At 45.0% G+C, this 25,849-nt stretch overlaps 2 protein-coding genes across 2 annotated transcripts; both read left to right on the forward strand.

Moving 5' to 3' along the window:
• The first annotated feature begins 2,242 nt into the window (after nucleotides 1-2,242).
• On the forward strand, nucleotides 2,243-11,704 carry LOC134067163 (14-3-3 protein zeta/delta-like). Its single transcript, XM_062522257.1, has 6 exons — nucleotides 2,243-2,322; nucleotides 3,575-4,017; nucleotides 7,865-7,985; nucleotides 9,635-9,798; nucleotides 9,910-10,005; nucleotides 10,258-11,704. Exons 2-6 carry the CDS (start codon nucleotides 3,724-3,726, stop codon nucleotides 10,315-10,317), a joined length of 735 nt encoding a protein of 244 aa, XP_062378241.1. The 5' UTR covers nucleotides 2,243-2,322; nucleotides 3,575-3,723; the 3' UTR covers nucleotides 10,318-11,704.
• Nucleotides 11,705-12,763: 1,059 nt separating this feature from the next.
• Nucleotides 12,764-25,104, forward strand: adam17a (ADAM metallopeptidase domain 17a). Its single transcript, XM_062522044.1, has 19 exons — nucleotides 12,764-13,211; nucleotides 14,119-14,251; nucleotides 14,789-14,922; nucleotides 15,474-15,562; nucleotides 15,911-16,088; nucleotides 17,295-17,428; nucleotides 17,685-17,771; nucleotides 17,960-18,091; nucleotides 18,366-18,510; nucleotides 18,609-18,700; nucleotides 18,851-19,003; nucleotides 19,194-19,393; nucleotides 19,643-19,746; nucleotides 19,994-20,128; nucleotides 20,780-20,913; nucleotides 21,573-21,651; nucleotides 21,760-21,848; nucleotides 22,174-22,227; nucleotides 23,321-25,104. The coding sequence occupies exons 1-19, from the start codon at nucleotides 13,100-13,102 to the stop codon at nucleotides 23,786-23,788; spliced, it is 2,652 nt and encodes an 883-aa protein (XP_062378028.1). The 5' UTR covers nucleotides 12,764-13,099; the 3' UTR covers nucleotides 23,789-25,104.
• Nucleotides 25,105-25,849: the final 745 nt, after the last annotated feature.

A 25,849-nucleotide genomic window follows, 5' to 3' on the forward strand; every position in this document is an offset into this window, starting at 1 on the left:
TGAGTGTTAAATAATGCATGCGCTATGAGTCAGACTACACATTCAAATTACGCCTGTACAAAGGCCTTGTATTAATACTCCAGCTTTTTATCATCAATAGCTTTTGCTAGATAAATGTTGAGTGATTTGGCAGCCAGACCAACAGATGCCCTGTCTCTTTTTTTTAATTACTGAAGCTAAGCAGATGTGGGCATGGTTTCTCGGATGGGAGACCACCTTAAACTAAGTTGCTGGAACTGATGTTGGTGAGTGGCACTACTCCCTCTGGCCAAAAAATGGATGCCCAAGCGCAGTGACGGGGACACTGTAAGGTTGGAGATGTTGTCTGTCGGATGAGACATTAAACAGAGGTCCTCACTCAGTGTGGTCATTAAAGATCCCATGGCACTTATTGCAAAGAGTAGGGTGTTCTCTGGTGTTCTGGCTAAAGTCACAACCTGATTCGTTTCAATCCGGCTCCTTAATCATCCCCCAGTGTAATTGTCTGATTTAAGCATTCCCTCACTCTCCACCTCAAGATAGTGTGTTGATCTGCCATGCGTCACCCAGGTGGGTGCTTAACAGTGGTGTTAGTTATAGCGAGGTTTCCCCTTCACTATAAAACACTTTGGGTGTCCTGATAAAGCTCTAAGCCTATGCAAGTTGTTAGGCTGTTAAACGACAGATTGTTGGCTACTCCTATTCCTGCATATCTGTCTATAATAATAGGCTAAGACACATGTGATGTGAGGAAATGTCCCATGGGGGCCTGAGGGGGTGACGGAATGGTCTGAGTGGTCACACTGCTTAAAGTTTTTTTTTTTTGTTCTGTTGAGTGGTTATGTTGCATAAGCCAGTATTCATTTGGTTACTCAGCAGCCAGACTTCTCACCAAGTCAGACGACAACACTGTCCTCTTTAAAGACGTTCTCTTCTTCAGAATTCATCAGTCTTTTAATTTGCCCTTCGGGATATAGGTAACATTTCAATGAGAAAAATGATACATTGCGCAGTCATCAGAGCATGCATTGGTTCCTATACAGTCATTGGCTTAAACCCTCTCAAACCTCGAGCTCACCCGAAGGGAGCCCTAAGCACATCAAATTGGGTTTCAGTTGCATTTTCAATTGCATGCTAATGGCAAAACTGAGACAAAACAGGTGAAAGACAAAATTGAAACATAAATACACCTTCATCAAATTACTGCCATTTTCAGTTCAAGTCTTCGATATTCTACCAAATAACTGTTGTGTGATGAATGTGAGGAAAAGGGGGAACAAGTGGTTCAACAATGTCTGCTTTTCCCAACTATGGCAAAATATTATTGCATAGGGTGCTGTCGGCTGAGTGGCTAAGAGCTTTCATTTGAGCTAATGTAGGCTATCATCACACTAATTATTTGGCATCAAAACAATAGGATCGGCTCAGCAGACTGCAGGAGACATTACATGGTTTGTGTGAACGGCTAACAGGGAAGTTACAAATAAGAGGGTTGTCATGTGCCCCTTGTTTTTCCCCTTTCTTTCTCGGGTGAAGACATGTGAGCCTCACAGCTTAGGGGTAAGAATGAGAATAGGCATAAATGAGATTAAGATAAGCTCTCATGTTGCTTTTGGGAGATGTCTATTTGGTGACAAACTGATTCTGCATGCAAGAACTCATTTTGCTTCGCCTACTTTTGGAGTTTATTTGGCATGTAGCCTAATAAACAAGTCAGGAAAATACAATAATTGTACAGATTAGGTTCCTCCTTTGAGCTGATCTTGAAAATACAATAGCCTAATTTAACTCAAACAATTCTAGAATGCAAAACATAAGATGAAGAGAAGTCTTGAATTTGAGGCCTGTATGTCAAAATACCTTTCTTCTACGGTTGAGAACGAGTCTCATGCAAGATGCACGGAGAAGATTTTAAAGATAACGATTTAGCTCCAGCATGGTGAAAAAGAAAGGGTCATCTTGCTGCAAAGCCCTAGTTCTACTGACCTCACAACACTTTCAAACAAGAAGAGGTGGGGGAAGAATAACCATAGCAATGGTGACGTCTTCTCCCTTGCTCTAATTGGAGGAAACCCCGTGCCCGATCCGCAGCCCGAGATCCAATCAAACATGCTCTTATGCACCCGCCTCTACTCCCCGCGCAAACTACTTACTGGTTGGCAGTTTGTATGACATTTTTAGCAATACCGAAGAACCAGTCAAAACATAGCATTAGATAGTCGAAAAAACATTAGGAAGAAAGACACCTCCCTCTACAAGGTAGGTTGCATTCTACAATTGCATTTTTTCACACATTCACACTCAAGCGGATCAATTCGGAGGAACAGAAACGAACCCATTAAGGTTAGACGCCGGCTTTCCTCTTCATTCATTTTAACTTATTTAGCTATCTTATTGCGTAAATATTTTGGTAAGGTTTACTAACTTGCGCTACTCCGTCTATATTGAGCTAATCAGTGTGTCCACTAGGTTGTTAGAAAAATACTTTATGCAAACTGACCATAGGGACAGTTGCCATTTCTCTTGACGTTACTGATCTCGGGTGTAAATAGGCGTTAAACGTTAGCTATCAACGTTTAACGTTAACATTACAGCTCTCAGCCAGTCAGTTAACGTTAAAGTTAGCCACCCAGGAATACATTTTCGTAATACCACGTTGATATTTAGCTACTGCTGTAGTAGAAACTATAACGCTAACGTTATCTGTTATGTGAAACGTTTGTCGCTAAAATTAAGATAGCGAAGGACGTTCCTAACGTACGAACACCCTTGGTAGTCGTAGGAAGCGAATTGTATTTTTTTGTTAATAGTAATGCAACGATAGTTTTGTTGGTAACGTTACACAACTGCTAGGACTAACGTGTCAATGAAAGTTGAAAGGCTAGATTACCACGACGTTGTATTTTGCAAGGGGCTTTGAATATCGCAAGTGTTCCCATGATCGTTAGGCTAGGAGTGGGCAGAGAACCTACGTTAGCTAGCTTCCGCACAGCTCTTGTGAGTTAAGTTAGCGGTGCTAGCTATGGCTATCTTCTTAGCTGACCTATTTAACTCGTGACCTAGTTGTTGTAAATGTGGTCATCTTAATGCTTGTAATGCTAGCCAGTAGGGTAGATTAATTGACTAAGGTTGCGCATCAACGTGAACTTAACACAGAGTGTAGAAATGGCTGTTTCGAAATCCGTTCTGGCTAGCTAACGTTAGCAAATGTTACTTTACAAGGCTTCATACTAGCTTGCTGCTACTCGGTTAGATATCCCGCGAAGAGGCTGTTCCTGTCACCGCCCATCTTAGATCTTACCCGCCAAATAATCGTAGTAATGCCTTTCTCCTTTTAGTTGTCCGTTATAAAGCTTTACCAGTAACTGCACTGTAAAACGTGTTGTGTTGTCAACTTTGTTGATAGTGAGCCTATCCTATGTTGTAGGTATGACGGCAAGTTAACTTCAATATAAAATTCTTAACATTTTTCTTAAACACACTTCCTTGTAACGTAATAAGCTGGTTGGTGTGCCATACATAACAAGCTCTGTCTTGCAACATAATGATGCTGGTAGATTTCTCACGATGACAACCAGGTTTCTCCTTTTTGCAGACATTCAGAAGGACTACGATCACCCCCTATCTGTTCATCGTTTGCTAGCAAGACTCTCACCCCACGCCTCCCTTTCTCCTGCCGTACCGGCCATACTGACACTATAGACTTAACCGCCTAAAGCAGCATTTGCCTTTAGAATTTAAACCATGGATAAAACGGAGCTTATTCAGAAAGCAAAGTTGGCCGAGCAGGCCGAGCGTTACGACGACATGGCTGCGTCTATGAAGGAGGTGACAGAGATGGGGTCCGAGCTGTCCAATGAGGAGAGGAACCTGCTGTCTGTTGCCTACAAGAACGTGGTCGGGGCACGGAGATCCGCATGGAGGGTCATATCCAGCATCGAGCAGAAGACCGATGGCAGCGACAAAAAGCTGGCGATGGTCAAGGAGTACCGGGAGAAAGTGGAGTCGGAGCTTAGAGAGATCTGCAACGACGTATTGGTAAGCAGCCGTTTATATTATTTCCATTCATAGTGTGGGAAGAGGGGCCACAATGTAGCCATTTTCGCTTGGACCTGAAAGTGAGTTTAAATCAACTGACTTAACTGCTCGCTTGCTCGGGGGAGTGCTCCGAGAAAGCGAGTTAAATTAGGTTTCGTGCTGTTAAAACGACCTTTGTTATTTAGTGGTGCAATAAGAGATAGTGTGTGAGTGTCCGTCAGGAAGTAACAGCGTGAGTGAAGCAGAAAAGAAGCGCCCACTTTCTCTGTGATGTAACGGCAGCCTAGTTTTGGGCTCTCAAGCTGATGGCTCTTAATATAGAACAGTTCTGTGAGCAGCATCTTTGCATGGGCCTTTCATAATTGACCCTGTGATGGTTTCAAGATCTAGGCATTGAGCAAGAGGGCATGCCATGATTGCCATCTGCATGGCCTCTCACTTTGACACATTGTTGGAACACGACCATGTGTGATGTGTGTGTCCAATATGTGTCAAATGGCATGTCTGCTGTCCTGTGGTCTTATCTTAAGAATCCCCCTCCCCAGAGGCCCAGGACATTTATCCTCATGCGCAACACTTTCACCCCTGTGGTTTTGCTTAAGTAGAACAATGGCCCAAGCACATTACGAGACTGCCAAAGGGTAGGGCTGTGTGTCTGCACCTAGGTGTGTCTGCCGGGGTGGGGCAGAGAAGCGATAGGAGCCTACAACATGCTTGCTCATTCTCTCTCATACCTGCACACACAGGATTTCTCTCTCTCTCTCTCTCTCTCTGTCTGTCTCGCTCTCTGCCTCTCTCTCTCTCTCTGTCTCTCTGCCTCTCTCTCTCTGCATGTGTGTCAGTATGTGCTGTAATCCTGTTAATCAGGATGTTGGCACACAGATAATGTTTTAAAGTGTGGAAGTGTTCAGCTAAGGTCCAAGTGTTGAGATTATACAGTGGGTCATCTAGTAAGTCTTGACATTTGCAGTTCAAGCCTAGTATTAATGTTACTCTGTTTGCCAGGTGATTCATTTGACTATCTTACTTTACTTCAGACCGTCACCCTGATTAATGAATTGGGCTTCTCAACCCCGACACATGGCTTGGGTTCTATTGGAAACAGGCTATTTCCCCTTGAATGATCCAACATGTTTCTACCTATCAGCAATGGCAATCCTTTACCTTCCTCTTCTGCGTATTGCTTTTATGTTTGAGGAGAAGAGTGGCTTGTCCATTAGGGCTAAGGAAAAAGAAAACCCCCTCTTGCATTCTTTCTTTCTCTCTTCCCCCCTCCTCCTATGAAGCCGCCTCGCTCTCCATCCTCCTCCTGAGTTGGATCACTGTGTTGCGGCGGTGGGATCAGTGGGCTGTGAGTGCAGCGCTCAGCTGTTGTGTTACAGCGGGCTCCCCAGTGGTGGGCTGTATTGACACAAGGCAGTGTGTTATTGGGGAAACCAACACATCTGATAATAAGCCGCTGGTTTCCGCCCCAGCATTGATCCCTTCTGCTGGTCATCAGAGAGGAGAGAGAGAGTGTGTGTGGGCCTGTGGGGGGTGTCTTGTGGGACTGAAATGGTATTCTTTATTGTATTCTATGGAAAAAGGCTTTTGATGAGCTAATAGAAAAGGCTAAAGGCTCAACACTAAAAAAAAAATGGTAGTTCTGGAAATAACATTGTCTGTAGAATTCTTGCTTGTTTGCCCAATATGTGTATCCTACCAAATTTAGTTATTTTTAATTGTGAATAACCCCACAATAGTGTTTTCCAACATTTTGCTTAGAGCCTTTGGTTTCATATGCTACAATCTTTATTCCCTCTTTTGGTAAGCCAGCTTTGTTAATAAAGATGCACGTACATGTTCAATCCTGTTCACAACCACGCAAAAAAAACCCTCTTCTGTATAAATGTAGTCCTATACATCACACAGCCCTGTGGCGTCGCTTCCTGTCTGTGGCGTCTTAGGGTGTGTGTGTGTGTGTGTGTGTGAGACTGACTGACTCATACTGTTGACTTTGTGCCGGAGGGCGTGGGCCCAAGCTCGCCGGGCAGCTCCCCATGCTGCCTCACGGTGCAGCAGCCACCCTTCCCGTCCCAGCCCCAGCTCCCCAGCTCCCTGCGCCTGTGGCACGCTCACCCACTTGAGTGGAGGCCTGTCGGGACAGACCTGCCTCTCCACTGCATTGTTGGAACAGCGGAGAGAGATGGTTGCCTCCTGCTGGAGGCTGTGTCTTGTATCTCTCTCGTGCGTGGGTTGTGGGCTGACTTCACTGGGGCTTGGCCTGCCGTGGTTTTTCACCAACGCGGTCATGATTGCTGCTCAGTCCGTCTCACCAGCCTGCAGTCACTGTTTGCGTGTAGGGTGTGGTTGACTTATCAAATGAAATCACAGTATGATGGCTATAAATTTGCTACTGGTTGTACAGCATAAATTGTTGAATGGCCCAAGTCCAATATCTTTGGACAAGATTTGTGAAGTGATGTATTGTCTGGTCAGCCTAATGTGGCAAATCTGAGAATGCATGTGCATTGCATCAGTGCACTGGTGGCTAGCTTGACATGGGTAAGATGCAGCAGGCGAGCCCCAGTACCTCAGAACAGTAGAGGGCCCTCTGTCTGAGCCCCAGCTCCTTCAAGAGTCCTGTCCTCATCAACCCTTAGTCCACTCACCGCTTGAGGCCAGACATCCATATTGATTTCCATACAAAGTTGCCATAGATTTGCACCGAGATTTCGACTCTGCCCTGTTTCTATTTTGAGCGGACAAATCTATCTTATTGGTGTAATTGAATTTCTGCCCGTGCTGGAAGAAGGAAAGTTTTTCATGAGATTCCTGTGGGATCAGTTCCAGCAGTGTTGGCCTGCCTGTCTGAGAGTGCTGTTTGGACACAGTGTGTGTGTGTGTGTGTGTTTCTGCCTGTGTGGTGGGGGAGGATACAGCAAAGTATTTCCTGCAGTGTGTCATCTGAACACTTCTCCCAGCTATAAATATATTTGGGCTGCACCTCCCTTGGAACAGTAAGAGCAGTGTTGGCTTGTATTGGGCCTGTCGTCATTGATTCTGCTGCCGGACCATGTTATGTGTAGCAAAGAATGCGGAGCACTCGAGGCATTCTGTCTCGCCTGTCCCAACACACACACACACACACTAGTCTCCCTGTGCTCGCCCTGGACCAGGTCTCGTGGTCTGGCAGCAGCACGCAGCTCCCGACTTCTGTAGTTAACGTGTTGATGTTTTGGTCTAAGCCGAACTGTAAAACAATTAGAGAATCCCTCCCAAGCCCTTGTTGTCACCGACGATAGCTTAAACGCTGAGCTCCCAGCAGGCGATAAGGTCTTCCCTGAACACCTACACACATGAAGCTGAGCTGCTTAAGCCCAGGGGGACTCGCGCTTGCACGGTTAACGTAGTCAGCTAAACCAATTGCATTCACTCGTAGCTTGCAGCAGTGCAGTGTTTTAATGGTGTTGTAGGGGGCGGTGTGGGACGAAACCTCATATGCCGCTATTCTGCCTCGTTTATATGCTGATGTATACATTTATGCCGCTATGAAGATTCTTCCCTCCTTCCTTGAGCCATCTGTGCAGTTGTCGCATATTTTGGTGTTCTGTTTCATGTATTATATCTGTGACCTGGATTTTGGAAGGTGAAGCTGCCGGTGAACCCATTTACTTGTAACCTAATTTTATATGACAAGGTTTTCTGGGCTCTGCAGCCTGCAGTCTCTTGAATAGCCTGTGTGTTGTCCAACACGGTTCTTTGTTGAATAGACCAAGTGGTGCATTTATAACACATTAACTGAGACTGGTCCAAGTTGTGTGATGGGAGATGAATAATTAATGGCCCTTTTTTTTCCTTTCCACAGGAACTGCTGAGCAAATATTTAATCGAGAACTCCACACAGGCGGAAAGCAAAGTCTTCTATCTGAAGATGAAGGGAGACTACTTCAGATACTTGGCTGAGGTCGCGGGAGACGACAGGAAAGGTAAGATGCTCGGTCGTACTTGGTCCTTCCTAAAACACTACCCGCAATTCATACTGTCCTGGAAAAAATGGTATAAATAGAAAAAGAAAAAAAAAACTGGAAACAATTGAAAGACCCTCCTGAACACAGACTAAATGTGGCCCTGTTTCCCAAAATATACTTGGCTGACCGTTTGTATGCCTGGATCCAGGGGGAAACGTTGCTTCCTGTTTTCACTCCACTACAATGCTTTAAGGGCTGCTCACACATGAGTGGTCAAGATGTTCACAAGCTAGCACTGCCATCATGCTGTCTTTGCCTCTCGACATGAGGCAGCGAAGCCTGAGGGAGACTGGAGTCCTATTAGGACAGTTGCAGATGAAGGCTGAACAAGGAAGCTGTGTCCTTGACCTATCCCCGTCCTACCGTTCACATTCCATTCCTTTCCTACACCCACTACTGGCTGCCCAAACAATTTATTGTGGTTGAATGTAATTGGGTGGTTTTTTTAAACAAGTCTTTTATTAGAAAGTGAAACTAGGCTATTTTGTCTAAATGAACCTATTGCTGCTTTTTTTTCTCCAAAGTACGTATGTTCTTCCCCAGTTGCATACCTGAGCGTGCACTCTCCAGGGACGTGGCAGCGCTGTAAATCAGGCTACTACTTTCCGCTGTTTAGCCAGCATGACGTAGATTAGATAAGATTTTCACAGGCGGAGGTGTCTCCATGGTAAGTCCCGTCTCTGTGACCTCTAAAACTGTCATACAGCGGAGATGCAGAGGAACGGAACAGTGACGTGGTAGGCAGAACGTCTACCATGGTATCACAATCTTTATGCCATGCTAAGATCTTGTGGTACCACACTTGCCATGATTCTGTGCATTATAGAATAGTCAAATAGGGATATTAATATTCGTGTTGTATAACTCAAATGGTTAAGTGGTTATGAAACTGCTCTGCGCACGTCCTTAAACTATGTAGCCATTGCTTGATTTAAAAATCGTGGACATTCTCACACACTGCACTTTGCATTTTGATCGCTATTCTTAAACCTCAAACACAAACAGAGGCACTCTTCTCTTCTGAACATTGACTGCCTCGGGGCCGCAGCAAGGGTTTGTTGATTGGGTGGTGTTGCGGTGGCCTCCAGTTTTCATGGCATTGGCCAGTGAGGGTGGAGGAGGGAGCTCTGTAATCTCCCCAATTTAAAAAAAAAAAAAAGGAAAAACCTCTGCCAACTGTGCCCCTGAGCCTAGTGTGAGGGGAAGGATGAGAACCCTATGCTCTGAACCAAACAGAGTTTTGGAGCTGGGAATGTTGTCAGTCAAGAAGCTGTGCGTGCGTGCGTGCGTGCGTCTCCAAGCATGCACAACTACTGCCATGGACCAGGCCAATGTGTTGTTCATGACTCATTGCTTGAAAATGTCTTTGGTCATCTAGCCATATCTCTGTGATTGTAAAATTCCTCAGATATAGGTCACCTTCAAGAGTCCGTTGTATCGCTCCCTTTATAGAAGTATGTGGTAACTTGGGCTCGTCATTAAGCTTGCCAGAAGGACCACTATGCATCCTCACTTGTCAATTCCTCGTGTCTTCTGGGGGATTCCATTGTTGCCTTTGTGGAGTGACCTTAGTTTGCATTGACCCAGTCTCTCATCTTGTTCCTCAGCAACCATCGACAACTCTCAGGAAGCCTATCAGCAGGCCTTTGACATCAGCAAGAAAGACATGCAGCCAACGCACCCCATCCGCCTCGGCCTGGCCCTCAACTTCTCCGTCTTCTTCTACGAGATTCTCAACTCTCCAGAGCAGGCATGCTCACTGGCCAAACAGGTAGGCCTCCCTCACAGCTTGACTTGACCTGAACTGTCATGTGTTCAAGTATCTTGGCTACCTACTGCTTGGTTAGTGCGTTAAGTGTGTGTGTGTGTGTCGCTTTCACAGGCTTTTGATGAGGCCATCGCAGAGCTCGACACACTGAACGAGGAGTCCTACAAAGACAGCACTCTCATCATGCAGCTGCTTAGAGACAATCTAACAGTGAGTACCTCCATATCCTCTCCTAAGACACTGCACCGACAGTCATATCATTGCATTACTGAAAGGAGGGTGAATGGAGATGTTCCCCACCCCACCCCAAATCCCCATAGCAATCAAGGAATCAATACCAAATGCATTGATGTATTATCTGTAATATGTCAAACAAATTATTTGGACTGGTAGTAAACGTGCTTTCCGATACTAAATGGGCCAGGGCTCTTCATTAACCATTGTTCTTCTCTGTGTTTACAGTTATGGACCTCTGACAATGCAGCTGATGAAGGAGAGGCAGGTGAAGGAGGCGAGAACTAAACCTCTTCCTCACCAGAGCTCATCTCCCCATTAAGAGGAAACAGAAGAAAAAAAACCTTTTTACACATCTCCATTCCTTTTTGCTCCACTTTAAAAGAAAAAATCTAGCAACTGAAAAAAAACCAAACAAACAAAAAAAAAAACGCCCATCAGTACTGGAACAAGTGCAACAAAATTCCAATCATTTAGTCTTTTTTGCATTGCAGCTCATGGACAAAGAAGCAGAATTGAGGTATCCCCCTGCCCCCCCTACCCCCCGCCCCCCAAAATACTATTTCTTTTTGGTTTGTGATTTTTGTCCCGGCCTACCGTGTGTGCGTGTGCGTTCTCTGCTGTAGAAAACTATGACGTATGATTAGCCTCATTTTTGTATCGACACTCTTAATGACTTAGTAATAAATATAATAGGATCTTAATGTTGCTACAGAGAGAAAAAAAAAAAGAAACGGTTGACTCTGCTGTTGGAAAGGCAAAGGGTAACCTGACTAACGGTTTGAAATGGAAAGCTTGTCTTGTACCATTTTACTGTAGCTCTTTTTTTGTTTTTTGTTTTCTTTTCCCCTTCATTTTCTTCTGGTGGTTGGCAGTGTCCAAACGTTAGGATGTTTTAAACGAAATCATATAATCAAGAGAAGCATTCCAATTTCAGCTCTTCACAGCAGAATCCTCGGGTTTTATTGTAGGTCTTACAATATAAAGTAGTCTCCATTTCCTCTTGTAGTGTTAAGATCATCAGATAGAAAGCATTTGCATTGGCTATGTGGATTTCATTTTTTGAAAACTAGAGAATAGAGTTTCCCCACCATATGTAAGGATTTTGACCTTTATTGGAAAGGAACTTATTCTTTTGAGTTTCAATTAGGATATATCAGTGGAGATCCTATTGGTATCACCAAGCCCTAAAGAAAATTGTAATCCCACTGATTGGTTGTCACAAACTGGTCCTAGTTTTTCACTCTGAACAGTTCCTTGTAGTTAGGTCTCTCTCCAGAAGTCTCACAAACACTCCTTTTAGGTCGTGGTACACACTTCACTTGAAGCATGTCTGAATAGAAATACAACAAAAAAATGTGGGGCTGTCTAGTGACCAAAAAAGTTAAACTTGTTGGAAAAAGTCCTTGCATGTCTTTAAGAAAAATTACACTGGAATGGGAACCAATGCTGTATGCACCAAGATGAAGAGACCAATATAGTACTTTTAAACGCAGGCTTATACACATTTATGGACACGGGAGGGGGTTGGTTAGTCCAGTGATTGTTAGATTTGGACCACTATTGTGTTTTTGCTAATCATTGATTGTAGTCCCTAAAAAGCCTTGTGGAAATGTCTAATGCCCTATGTATCAGTTATGTAACATGAATAAAGATGTCATTTTATAAACCAAAATTGAATTCCATTTGTCTTCAATTTGAATCTGCAGTATTGTGTGTAAGTGAAGTGTCACTGTTGACATTAGTCACATTGACTTGATGCTTATTGAAAAATTACCCATTTGTTTTATAAGCCTAGAAACAAGACATCACAAGTATGTGTCATCTGTAGCTGAATGCAACTATTCTTTAGTTATGGTTATGGTATTTAGCAGATCCTTTTGTCCGAAACGACACACAAATAACAATGCAATCGTTAAATCAGTGAATTTAAAAGTTGGTAAATACTACGTTAAGGAGAATAGCAATAATAAACCACAACGCAAATGTAATGAAACTTTAGTCAAATTACCCGTCAGTATACATGAACAACGTCCTGGCTCAATGTAAATGAAGCCCAACATTTTTCATCGTTTCATGTGATGTCACTGAAGAGGACAAGGTAATGAAGAGCTGCGATGAGTTAAATCTCGTGAACTTTGTCCACCTATCCTCACCCAGAGGCAGATTGATGTACTGCAGTTTCATGAGTGCTATCCACAACATCCTGACTGGCACATTTATTTGGAATAAAGGTGAACAATATCTGATGTGAGACGGCTAGAGCTAGTACTGTATTTAATTGTTAAAGCACGAGAATTTCTTGACACGAACCAACACATTTTGCATTATTCTTTTTCTCCTTTTTAAATGAAAAGATCAATTCACAGGAATGTTCCTATAGACGAACTATGTAGACGAGTAGACTCCCCACAGAAGCGAAAATGAAACGAGCCGGATGTTTCTTGACGCGTTACAGAATTTTAAATGAGACAACCGAAATAATCGGCCAAATGTATCAGCGCATTGATCTGTGTCAGCTTTCTTACCCGAGTCAAACACTGTTTTTTTTACTGCGTGTCATCATTAACTATCAAATTTCATTTGTTAAACATATGTGCATTAGGATCCGAGTCCAGTATACATACACAGTGTGTAAATAAAAGACAGCATGTTTATTTCTGTAAATCTTATGTTTTGATTTGACGTTTCCCTAAGTGACGCAGTTCCGTAATAATTTCCGGAAGTAGTACTCAGTTGGTAGCAGTAGCCGCCCCTGCTAGTGCCTTGTACCTCAAGTTGTAGAACCAGATAGTCTTTAGTTTTGACATGTTTTTAGGTTGTAGACAAATCGTATAAACGAATTAGATAATCGTTCAGTTGACGGAGTGGTATCGTTTATTTTAAGGCTAAACAAGATAGACGAATCTAGGTTAGCAAGTTGTCTAGCTAAGTAACGTTAGCTAGTTTTCACTCGCAGGGCAGGATACAAACGACTGTGATAACTGCAGAAGATAAATAATTCACCAGATAACTGTAGTGAAATGTTATCGTTGAAGTAGTTTAATATATGGTCGAATGATACGTGTAGATGGGGACTTTATTACTTTGTGCAGTGTTATTTTACCCTTGTTGGGTAAACTGTGTAACAAGCCCTACCTTGCTTCAGGAGGAGCGTTTAAACGAAGATGACAAGGAATTTGGTAAGGGCATGAGAATGACATGTTACAGATGTTTGGGTTCGGGCATTTGTCAAACAATAAGTGGCGTTGTTTCCTTGTTCATTATCCATTCTTTCGTCCGACTCCGTTAAAATGCATGACAGGAGATATGTAAACAAACACAACAACCTCTGGATGATTTGTGAAAGCTCGAGGGCTGTAAAAGCGGAAGGACTTTCATTACCATGTTGAAAGTGACATTAACATTATATTAACCGTACGTGTCCAACCACACCAAGTAGATACGCTGGCCTGTGCTACAGGTTAGCTTAATGTGAGTTATTTATAGAATAATTGGACTGGTAAGCCCCATCGAGCTTGTCCTCGTGTGATCCTAGGCCTTCTGAATACATTTTGCTGTGTTCCACAACATTTGTAAATTGATGTATCTGTAATTCGAACGTTGTCTGAGGCTGTTGGTGGCGAAAAGAAACATGTTAATGAATGTAATGGTGGAAGTTGTACAAGCTCATTTAGTGTTCATTCCACCAGTTTTATTGCTTCTCTGAATTGTAATGAGTTTCACGCTCACGTCTCGTTTTATTTTGGGCTACCTTAGCTCCACATCTCATTTATATGCACCAACTGTCATCACTAGACCTCACAGGCTAGTTAATTCCTCAGCTATGTTGCCAAACGTACACTACAGAAGTAACACATAGCAGAAGTGTTTCCTGTCCCTCATTTCTGTCCTTTACTCGGAACTGTTTTAGTGTAAATGTCTGGCACTACATTTTGCCATGCTAGCATTGGAACACTGGCTGAATTACACTGTGGTTGCTCCCAAGTTGATCTGTTGTCAGAGGCAACAGCCTCCCCATTCAGGATTAAAGCACTTTTTAATCTTGCTGTGACATTAAACTGATCCCAACTCTGAAACCCTGTGCAGGTGTGCTTCACTCCCTCCTGGCTGACTTTGAGGTTCTCCCAGTCGCCAGCTTACAGAGGCACTCGCTGAAGAGGAGGGACACGGCCCCACACTCGCATGTGGAGCGACTGGTCAGCTTCTCTGCACTGAAGCGGTACGGTCAAATCACTGGTCTCACAAACACACACAATGGCTGTCTGTATGTCAGTGGGGAAGACTTCTTGCCATAGTCTAACAAAGCAATCAGTGGTGAAAGTTGGAACAGCAGACCTGTGTGTGTGTGTGTGTGTGTGTGTGTGTGTGTGTGTGTGTGTGTGTGTGTGTGTGTGTGTGTGTGTGTGTGTGTGTGTGTGTGTGTGTGTGTGTGTGTGTGTGTGTGTGTGTGTGTGTGTGTGTGTGTGTGTGTGTGTGTGTGTGTGTGCGCGCGCATGCCTGCCTTGACACTATCGAGATTTGTGCGTTTTATTAGATTGTAAATGTAGCAGCCTCAGGCACGGCGCGTGATCTTTGGAAGCTGCATGGTTTTGGCTTATGACAATGTAATGCCAGCACTGGGATGCTCCATGTTGGTTTATGTCCTGGGCTTGCATGAACTGAGATTTTATCGTTATTAAAACATTGGAAGCATAATTTATTAGGAATTTGGGATTATACACATACTTTTTGGTAAAGAAAGCTTCATTTTCTGCAGGAATTTTCAGCTTTACTTGACAACAAACACAGACCTCTTTTCCGAGAATTTCAAAGCGATCTTTGTCAACGACCAAGGGAATGAAGAGCAGTATGAAGTTCAGATGGAGAATTACTTCAAAGGTCATGTCGTAGGTAAGACCCCTAAATGTGGTTGTTTGTCCGGCATAGATCACTTCTTCATCATTGCCCGCAGGGATAGTTGTGGAGACTTCTCAAGGCCCAATCAAGTTGAAAGCTGTTAATTAACTGTATTGGAGTTCGTGGAATGTATACAACGAAGTCAGACTATTAAATCTGTCTGGCGACTTGGTAACATCAACACCAATCTTTTGTCACGGCTGAAGTGGGAATGTGAGTGACGTTGTGCTCTCTAGCTCATAGCTGTGTCACATGGGCTTGACGATGCACCGAACTTTTCTGTGATTGACAACATAAGCCTGCCTTACACTGATAAGATTTGGGAAAGATTCTTGAAAGATTGTAGTCTTTTGAGTAAAGCTTGAATGAGGGGCATTAGTTAAAAGACTACAATCTTTCAAGAATCTTTCCCAAATCTTGTCAGTGTAAGGTAGGCTTTAGTGGGAATGGCAATTTGTTATCGATTATAACTTCCTTGTCCACTGTAATATGGATGAGACTTGTGAGTATCTAAATCTAGGACTTTCCTTTTCTCCATGGCGTAGGAGAGGAGCACTCCCGCGTGCAGGCACATATGGATGGGGACGAGTTCTCTGCTCACATCCTCACAGAAGAAGCCGAGTACAACGTGGAGGTGAGGGCGTGGGTTAAAGAACGACATGATGGCACTCTACAGGCCACGTGTTTCGTCCAACAGAGAGGCAACAGTGACCTCTTTGGATTTATTATATGTATATCATATAATCTCTTAATAACAGAGACTTGTATTATAGGCTGCTCATCAAGAAACCGTATGGACATGCATTTGTCTTGATTAAATGTAATTAAACAGTTAATTACAGTAATGCCCCGAAATGTTAACATATAAACAGAGACAAAATTGTAAGTACATCATTTTAAGGTCTTTTTGGTCACATTTGTGACGCAATTAATATTGAAGAAATGTATGTGTTTCCCCCCCCCCCCCCCCCCCCGACACAAGCCTCTGTGGCGGTTTCTGGAGACGAGTTCTGATGGCCGGCTGCTCGTGTACAGGTCCGAGGACATCAAAAACATCAGCCGGCTGGCCTCGTCCAAAGTGTGCGGCTACGTCAACTCCGAGGCCCAGGACTTCCTTCCAGAGCAAGCCAACGCGACCGGGAGAGAGGAGGGGCACGGAGGTGGGTGATCATGTAATGTCTGTGGATGTAGTTTCATTATCAGTGTGTGATGGTGTCCATATATAAGTAGAAGGGACTGGATGAAAGGGGTCTGGAAGTGAATACTTGTCTCTGAGTGTGAGTATATTTAGATGTGCATGTGGTTCTTGGTTGTATTTTTCTGTGTTTTTCTGTTTTTAGGATGGTCAGAACAGCGTTCCCAAGCCTTTTTCTTTTGCTAAAAGCATATCCCCTTTTAGACACACCCTCTGTACTGCATGTTCCATCTGTGCCTCAGTGAGCCCAAGAGGCAGAGAGCTGATAAAAGAAGTGGGCCTTTTCAAAGCGGTGATTCAGCTGTTTAGAAACTGTCCAGGTCATTGAACTAGCACTCGGCTCGCTCAGGTCTGTCGTGACCCCTCTCTCTGTCTGTTTTCAAGATGAGCTGTTCCCCAAAATGTAATGAAAGGATATGCGTCATGGAAAATGGCTGTTTGTGGAGCTCCGTGTTCTGTTGTGAATAGACTGTACTGTCAAACCTTTTTGGTTCAGCGGTGTGGAAGATATCAGTTGTAATAGGGCTGTGTGGAGTTAATGTTGCTGAATGTGCATAATGAGGAGTCACAAAGGCTGTCCCAAGATGACCAGTCAATTTGGACTGATTGTCAGAACTGGCTTAATTTCTAAACAATCGGCCTAAAAACGATAGCTATTTGTAGCATCTCTAACAGCAGAATGTCGGTTATTATTAGTTTTCACCATTGATCAGTAGACAGTTATGAAATCATCCTGACTTTATTGGATATTCACTTATGATGTCCAAATCCATCAGTGTTTAAAACAGTATCCCCGTAATAAAAGTTTGTCATTACTCTCTTTGCACCAGTGTAACCCCAGATTCACAATGGAGTTAGACAGCAGTACTGAGTACTTGCTCATATTTTTCCTTGCAGAGAGATGTAGTTGTGACAAGTTCTTGGTTGTCACTTAAGATTCTTCTGGATTGCACATCTTTGTGCTGTGCTTATTATTAGCAAAGCTTGCAGTGATTAAAACTCTCAGGGCATAAAGGAAAACCTTTCTGCAATGTTTAATGTGATTTCTCTTTTACACACTTTGTCATCAATTGTTGACGTAATAGGAATTAAGAATCAAGATTAATGAAATTTAGAACAATTAAGAATACTTAATATAATTATTATTATCGGCCCTTTCTGGTCTCTGCAGAACCCCTTCATAGGGAGAAGAGGGCCTCGGGCCACGACCACAAGAAGAACACCTGTCCCCTGCTGCTGGTGGCGGACTACCGCTTCTTCAGACAAATGGGGCGTGGAGAGGAGAGCACCACGCTCAACTACCTGGTGAGACGCATGGCTGCCCCAGCGCTGAGCTGGTAACAGCACTTGTAGGATTGCCCATCAGGAGCAACCACTGGTCACACGTAGACAGGAGTGTTTTACTCAGCTGTGCAGTGTGTGTTGTGTAGTGGTCATAGCAGAAGCAATTTCACATTTCCTGTTGCACCATACTTGAACAAATTGTGGTGTCATTTTGGATCATATTAATAAATATTTCATTGTGTATTAATTTGTGAATATTTGTTCCTGCTCTATCCAGATTGAGCTGATTGACAGAGTGGACGACATCTACAGGAACACTTCTTGGAGCGATGAGTTCAAAGGTTACGGGGTTCAGATTCAGCAGGTGAGTGACAGAACCCTGTCACTGGTGGGTGTGTGTGTGTGTGTGTGTGTGTGTGTGTGTGTGTGTGTGTGTGTGTGGGCTGGACATGTCCCCGCGGGCACTGCTTGCCCCTCCTGTGCTTCTCAGCGCTGTTCTTCTGTAGTGTTTCCTCCTCTTCAACATGGCCACTGTTCATTTCCTCCTCGCAGATCATCATTCACACAGAGCCCACGCAGGTCTCCGGTGGTGGTGCTCACTACAACATGGACGGCAGCCCCAACACACGATCGTCCAAAGGCCGTCAAGAGGCCAAGGTGTGGGACGTCAAGAAGCTCCTGGAGGTGAGCACCTACGGCAGTACGGTTCCTGACTGGTCATGAACACGCCCAGGGTGGTAAACATCTTTGCAAGTCGTTAGTCGTTTGCAAGGAGTTTCTGGTTATGTGGTGTTTTCCCAGGCATGAGATGAAATGTAGAGCCATATTGTGCGAGTTAATACCAAATGTCTATTTGTGGAATAATCACAGAAGTATGCAATGGCCACCTTACCCATATCACCTCGTCAGTATTCAGCTTGTGGTTAGCTTCCTCTGTTCCTCTGTTTCTGCCCTTCAGCAATTCAGCTCCGACATCGCAGACAATGCCTCCACCGTGTGCCTGGCTCACTTGTTCACCTACCAGGACTTTGATGAGGGAACGCTGGGACTGGCCTACGTGGCCCCATCCAAACCGCACGCCCTTGGGGGTCTCTGCCCAAAACGTAAGTGCAGTTGGTGTGTATGCATATGGGAGGGGGGGGGGGGGGGTGTTCAGATACCTGAAATGATTTTGTTTGGCTTTTTTTGTTTTTACCCCCAGCATATTATCCATCCACCTCTGCCAAGAAGCCCAGTTACCTCAACACTGGTTTAACCAGCACAAAAAACTATGGGAAAACCATTCTTACCAAGGTCGGTTTCTGAGGCTGTTATAAGAGTTTTTATTGTGTGTGTGTGTGTTTGTTTAGTTCACCGTTAATTTTCTTAACCAAACCATAAGTGCCAAACTTATGAAACTGAAAAACTGTGTGAAATGATAGCTAGCGGTGTTGATGTGCTTAGGAAGCGGACCTGGTGACCACCCACGAGCTCGGCCACAACTTTGGCGCGGAGCACGACCCAGACAACATTGCCCACTGTGCCCCTAGTGATGACCACGGAGGGAAGTTCGTCATGTACCCCATCGCTGTGAGTGGGGACCACTACAACAACAAGGTACAGCTCCCCTTTCAGGACTCTCTGTATACACCATTACCGGTATTTTACATTTTGGAGACTCTTAAGTTGGCTTTTCCTGTTCTAATGCTTTTGGTATGCTTACTATGCTTGTAGTTGTTGATGACTAGGGGGAGTATGTAGTGGATTTGATGGTCGCTTGTGTTTCTTTGTCGCTCTCGCTCTCCAGCGCTTCTCTAACTGCAGCAAGACGTCCGTCAGCAAGACGTTGAGCTTCAAGGCTCCGTTGTGCTTCAAGGAGAGGAACAGCAAGCTGTGTGGGAACTCCCGTGTGGAGGAGGGCGAGGAGTGTGACCCGGGCCTCCTGCATCGCTACGAGGACCCCTGCTGCACCTCCAACTGCAAGTTCCGACCTACTGCCCAGTGCAGGTGTGGAGCTAAGACATCACACACACACACACACACACACACACACACACACTCACACACACACATTCACTGGAATGCTCAGTGTCTGATAGGTGTATGTCTCCATATAAACAAGGAGAAAGTCCAATGGTGTTCTACCAGTCATATTTACTGTTTAGGTTGACATATGTCCCTAATCTTGTTCGTGTCAGTTTATCTTTGATCCTTTATAGATATGCTGTATATGTGTATGTACCTATATGTTCACAGTGACCGCAATAGCCCATGCTGCAAAGGCTGTGAGTTTGAGCGGCCAGAGAAGACGTGCCAGGAGCCCATCACTGCTACCTGCAAAGGACTTTCGCAATGCACAGGTGAGCACAGGCACCTGCAGGAGCCATACCTCAGCCATTCGTCAGCCATACATTAACCGTATATATCCATAACGATCCCATCACATGCTTGTCAGAAACGTACAGTAAATTGCTATTGATTTAATTTAAATATACTAGGGTTATATGACCTTGTCAACTGAGCACATCTGTACCAAGGCCTTGTGTGTGTAGCTGATGTCTGTAAACCCAGTGACTGCTGTAGTAACAAGCTCCTCTCTGCTGATAGGTACGAGCAGCGAGTGTCCGGCCCCGGGCAACCTGGAGGATGAGACAGTGTGTGTGGACATGGGCCGATGCCGCGGAGGGGAATGCGTTCCGTTCTGTGAGGCCCTGCACAACCTGGTGTCCTGCGCCTGCAACGGTGAGCAAACTTCACACGTGCCATGCGGGATGTTTGTCTATCCAAACCACATTAGAACGACACATTGGAACTCCTCAGTAGCCCAGTATGGTGACAGATTATGGTTATTGATTTAGCAGGTGCTTTCATCCAAAGCAGCCTGCAAAACATTTTGTAGTACTCCTAGTACAGTAGAATGGTTGGGTAACCTGAGGGCCTTTTGATAGCCTGTGTATGAAAATATTTTAAAAGGAGGATTGAGAACGTTTGGTAGCCAGATTATTGCTGCCACAACTGGTTATTCCCTCCAAGAGCAATGGCAAACACTCTGTAGCAACTGTTTTTTCTATTTTCAGGCTGTGTGCAGTGTTTTGTCTACAGTATTTTCATAGGGTTGATCGTGTTTAGTCTGCACATCAAAGAGTTTACAAAAAGTGTCATGTCTAAATCGTATTGTGTTGTTTATTTTAGTAAAGACACAAACAAAACAGACTAAAGTGGTGCTGACTGTACCGATAGTTGTGGTCCACCTCAGATGGGTGGCAGTCAGCAGACAGGAAGGAAGTTCAGTCATGTGTCTGACTTCTGTGTCTTGTGTGTGTGTGTGTGTGTGTGTGTGTGTGTGTGTGTGTGTGTGTGTGTGTGTGTCTCCCTCTCCCTCTGTGTCTCCAGAGACGGATGACTCGTGCAAAGTGTGCTGCAGGAATGCAGATGGCCTCTGCACACCGTTCATAGACATAGACAGCGGCAGCCCCCTGTTCCTGCGGAATGGCAAGCCCTGCACTGTAGGCTTCTGCGTCGATGGGGTGCGTGCACATCATTGGCCCTGTGATGTTGTTTACTTGTTTTGATCTCTTATGCTTGGGAGAATGCAGGGTGTGATTCATGCCACCACTACTGCTGCGTCAACGTCACTCACGCGTACACACACACACACACACACACACATACACACACACACACACACACACACACACACACACACACACACACACACACACACACACACACACACACACACACACACACACACACACACACATGCACGTGATGTTGATGATGTGGTAGTGGCAGAGAGTAGAAACCATCAGGCAAGTGTTATTTGAATAAACTCCTGGTGTACTTACAAACTCTCCAATGCCTCGTTCTATTAGTACAGGCCCTATTTGTACTACTGTAGAAGTTTGGTAGCATTCCGGGACAATATTAGTTGGGTAATTGATGAGCTGCACTACTTGTTCTATTAGCACCTGCAGCTGATGGTGCTAACTCGACCAATAGTGGACCAAGGCAAAACAATTCTGGGGTCACGGTGCAAAGGATCCTAGGGTGAAATTACTCTGAGCCATATCCTTAAGACTTCTTTAGATATGTTATGAATTTGCTACAAATGGTCATGCTTTAGTGCTTCATATTGTTACTTACAGTGTATATATATATAGTTTGACTAATGTCTTTGTTACAGGGGAAGTGCATGAAGCAGGTGCAGGATGTCATTGAGAGGCTTTGGGACTTCATCGACAAGCTTGACATCAACACTTTTGGTGAGTGTTGTGGCCCCAACTATAGCGCTTTCGAAATGACGCTATACTACTTACGGTGTCGAGACGCAGCAGTTTAGCCTGAACTGAACGCTCTCCTCTGTCCCGTAGGAAAGTTCCTGGCGGACAACATCGTGGGCTCCGTGGTGGTGTTCTCCCTGGTCTTCTGGATTCCCCTCAGCATCCTGGTGCACTGCGTGGTAAAGACCAGTCTCAACCCTCCTCTTAACGGAACATTCGGGCCTTTTTTTTTCACATAGATCTTTGTTTCTCGAGGTCACCAAGTACTGTCTGTACAAAAAAAAGCCCCGAAAATGATCGGTTCTACGTAGCTCGAGTTACTGTAGCCAACAGCTAGAGTTGCCAAGCAGTTCCAGGGCTACACTCTGGTGACATGATCTATGTAAAACAAAATGGCTGGAATTCTCCTTTATCCAACCGGTTCTACAATGTTAAAAACGTTACACTACAGCTGTAAAAATACTCTTATTTGAGGTATTTCTATTGTGCCTTTTTCTCTTCTAGGACAAGAACCTGGACAGGCAGTATGAGAACAGCAAGTCCATCATGTACCCCAGTGTAAGTTGCAGCTCATGCAGGTGGCCCTCGTAGCTTCTCCTCTCTCGTAGCAGAGACGTGAATGCACATCCTGTGCTCTGACTGATCTGCTGTTTGTGGAATGAGAGAAAGACAGAGACCCACAGACAGGGCATGCTGGCATTGCTGACATGTGGTCTCGTCTCACTCTAATTGGGAATGTGTGTGTGTGTGTGTGTGTGTGTGTGTGTGCGCGTCGCGAGTGTGTGTGCGCGTCGCGAGTGTGTGTGCGCGAGTATGTGCACGAGTGTGCGCGTGTGTGTGCGTGCGTGTGTGCGAGTGTGTGTACAAGTGTGTGTGTGTGTGTGTGTGTGTGTGCGTGTGCGTGCGTGCGAGTGAGAGCTGAGCTGTGATTGGCTAAATTTGACCTGTCCCATCACTGTTTGCCCCACCTGCCGTGGAACTGTAGCAGATGGTGGTGGAGGTGTGTAGTAAAGCGCTGGCCTCAGGTGAGTGTGCAGTAGAGCCGCTGGCCTCAGGTGAGTGTGCAGTAGAGCCCCTGGCCTCAGGTGAGTGTGCGGGGCTGGCTGTGCACCTGCTAGTGTGAGCTGCTAGACTGTCGCAGTGGAGTGTTAAGAAGGAATGCTAGCTCGTGACTTGTGTTCAACTTGGTGTGTGTTGTCCCCGTAGTCAGGCGTACGTTGGGGTTTCGGAAAGACACGGGGGTGGGTTGGGTAGATGGGTGGGCGGTGTTTGGATTGCAGTTTGCAGCTGTGGTTTGCCATTGTGGTTTGCCCCCCTGCATCTAAGCCTGTGTGTGTGTGTGTGGTAATGTTGAAGTGTGTCAAGTCAAGCCGTGTCCTCCCCCTCTACACAGCTTGCTTGAGTGTGTGTTGTCCTGAGTGGAGTGTTATGGAGTAGACGAGACGGTTAGCACTAGCCCCGGCGGTCCGTCTGAGAGTCCTGCCTGGAGCACTGAGAGAGGCCGGCCCCCAGGGCTAGTGTCGGCGTGAGCACACGCGGCTGCTTTGAGTGAACCTCACTTTGTTCTTTTGTTTTTGTCCCCTCCTTCTTCCTGCTGCTGCTGCTGCTCCTCTTCCTCTTCCTCGTCTTCGTCCTGATGAACCCCCCGCAGAGCGTCGAGATGCTGAACAACATGGAGTCGGCGCCCGTGCGCATCATCAAGCCCCCGGCGGCACCATTGTTCTCAGCGGCCCGGGCCTCGGGATCGGGCCCCGGCTCCAGCAGCAGCACCAGCGGGCCCTCGGGCCCCCACCCTCCGCTTCCTCAGGCGGAGCAGGTGGCGGCGGCGGAGGCGGAGGCGGAGGCAACGGGCGCCCCCGGCCCTGCCCCGGCCTCCGCCGGACCCAGAGCGGATCAGCCGCGCATGGCCACCATCCAGGAGGACACCAGCAGCAGCGACTCGCTGCCGCCGCCGGACGACGAGCTTCCGGAGGGAGCCGTCTACCCCCTGCCAAGCGGCCCTCCGTCCACCGCACGCTCCTTCCAGGACCTGAGCGAGCAGCAGGGGGCGGCCTCCTCGCCCGGCCGGAGGCGCCTCAAGAGGCAGACCTGCGTCGACAATAAGGAGACCGAGTGCTGAAGCTGGAGGGGGGTTTGCTCAAGCACACATCCAAACCTATATATTTGTATGAAATATTCCTGTATATACTGCACACAGAAAAGGTAATACACACTGTATGTCTGCACAGCCACAGTCCTATGGGAAAAGAAGAAATGGAGAGAGATCAGGCAGTTGTGGGCAAAGTGCATTGGCAACTGCCCATGTGTCTTTGACGATGCCTGTTATAGTAGTCATAGTCAAGAGATGACTAAGTAAAATACAAGCAGTAGGTGCTGAAAGTAGTTTATGGATGCCAGTGGCTGCTTGCTTAGACACTTTCTGTGGTGTATGTTTGAGAACTGGAGGACTGAAAGTGCCGTAATGTCGACATCTTTGTGTTGAAGTTTGAAAAGTCTGTTTAAGAGAATGTGTAAGAACTTGTCCTAACTGCATGCGAGCATTATCCAACTTGTCACGTACCGTTAAATGTTCTCTGTCCACACAGAATCCGTTTAAGAAGCCCTTCTCCGTCATGTTTCTCGGTCAATATAGCAGATTAATGTGAGCGACAGAAAGAAAATAGAAACAGGGCGCCCGACAAACCTTCTGCTCAAAACATCTTGCCGCATCACACTGCACAGCACTGGATCACTCGCATCCAGTTAGGACATTCGAATGGAAAACAAACAAATCGCAAACAATCTCACTGACTTTGGCTGCGTTTCCCAGATTCGTTCAGTGCTATGAACTTCTTAGGAGCATTCTTAGGACGTTCTTAGAGCGCTCCTAAGAAGTTCTTAGCACTTAAGAGCTCTTAACAAATCTGGGAAACCCGGCCATTGTCGTTTGCAGTTAGGACGCCGTGTGAGTGATCGTATGCCCTTTACCTTCTATCAGGAGACGTGTGGTCTCTAGATCTGCCTGTTTATGTTCCTAAAAGCCATTCAATCATGCAGAAAGGATTTTTCTACACAAACGCAAAGCACTAGATATGAAAGATCTTACTGTACATGTCCGGTATTCTGACAAAGATTACACATTTTGCCAATCAGTCCGGAAGAACTCTCCCCTTTGTTCTTTCTAAGAGAATCATGCCACTTTATGGTTACATTACTGCAGTTTAATACATGAAACTGCAGCAAGGCTAGGAAAACACTGCATTGTAAGAAGGCTTGCTTGCTTAAAACACATCAATAACAACACATCATAGTAAACAAAACAAGAGCTTTCCTACTTAAGTTGGAAGTGGCAGCAATTTTGCACTCTAAACTAGGGACCCTACGATCCTCTTTGAGGTCTGTACTATGACACTTGGAATTGTGACTCTTGCGTGCATATTGAAATGCTGTTAAGTATGGTTTGCATTGTTGGCATGCATGTGTCATTATGCCACTAAAGTCATTTTAGGAAGTTATGAACGACACCATATGCTGTGCACATAACATAGAATACATGTGTTATGCCCTGTTGCCCTAATTTAAATAAGATGAGTAATTATATACTTATTGTTACTATTTTACATATTATGTCTGCATTATCATTGTTAGTCTCAATGTACTTACTGTAAGATGTGCCTTTACATTTATTTCTGTTATTAATATTGAGGTTTTTCTCTAGTTTTTATTCAGTATTCATTGTGACAAAAAAGAGACATTACTAAGTTTTGAAATGAATATATCTAATGACGAGTTTTTCCAGAACTCTCATCCTACATTATATTACATCAGCTGGGCCCTCTCCTGCTGACTGATGTGCCATGAAACATATCCTGCCCTTCACCTGTGGAAAAACATCCTTTTATTTGAATGTTTTCTGGTTTGTTTCTACTTGTGTATGTTTGTATGTTGGTTAATGTTGGTTTGCTATTGACTGATAATGGGTAAGAGTGTAGACCTTGAGGTAAAAAGTCTCTGCAGGAATATGCGGTTCTTCTTCAGCCTCAAGGAGAAAGATTAGAAATGTGTGCGTGTTATGTTAAGCTGTCTGTTACATTTGACCACTGTCATGATGAGCACCTGAATTAATAAATTAAAATTGCCTCAGCAATGTTATGTATTCAAACTCAAAGAACTTTATTTTTCTTCATACAGTAACGCCTGA

This window comes from Sardina pilchardus, chromosome 20 (genome assembly GCF_963854185.1).
Source record: "Sardina pilchardus chromosome 20, fSarPil1.1, whole genome shotgun sequence".
Lineage (NCBI taxonomy): Eukaryota > Metazoa > Chordata > Actinopteri > Clupeiformes > Clupeidae > Sardina > Sardina pilchardus.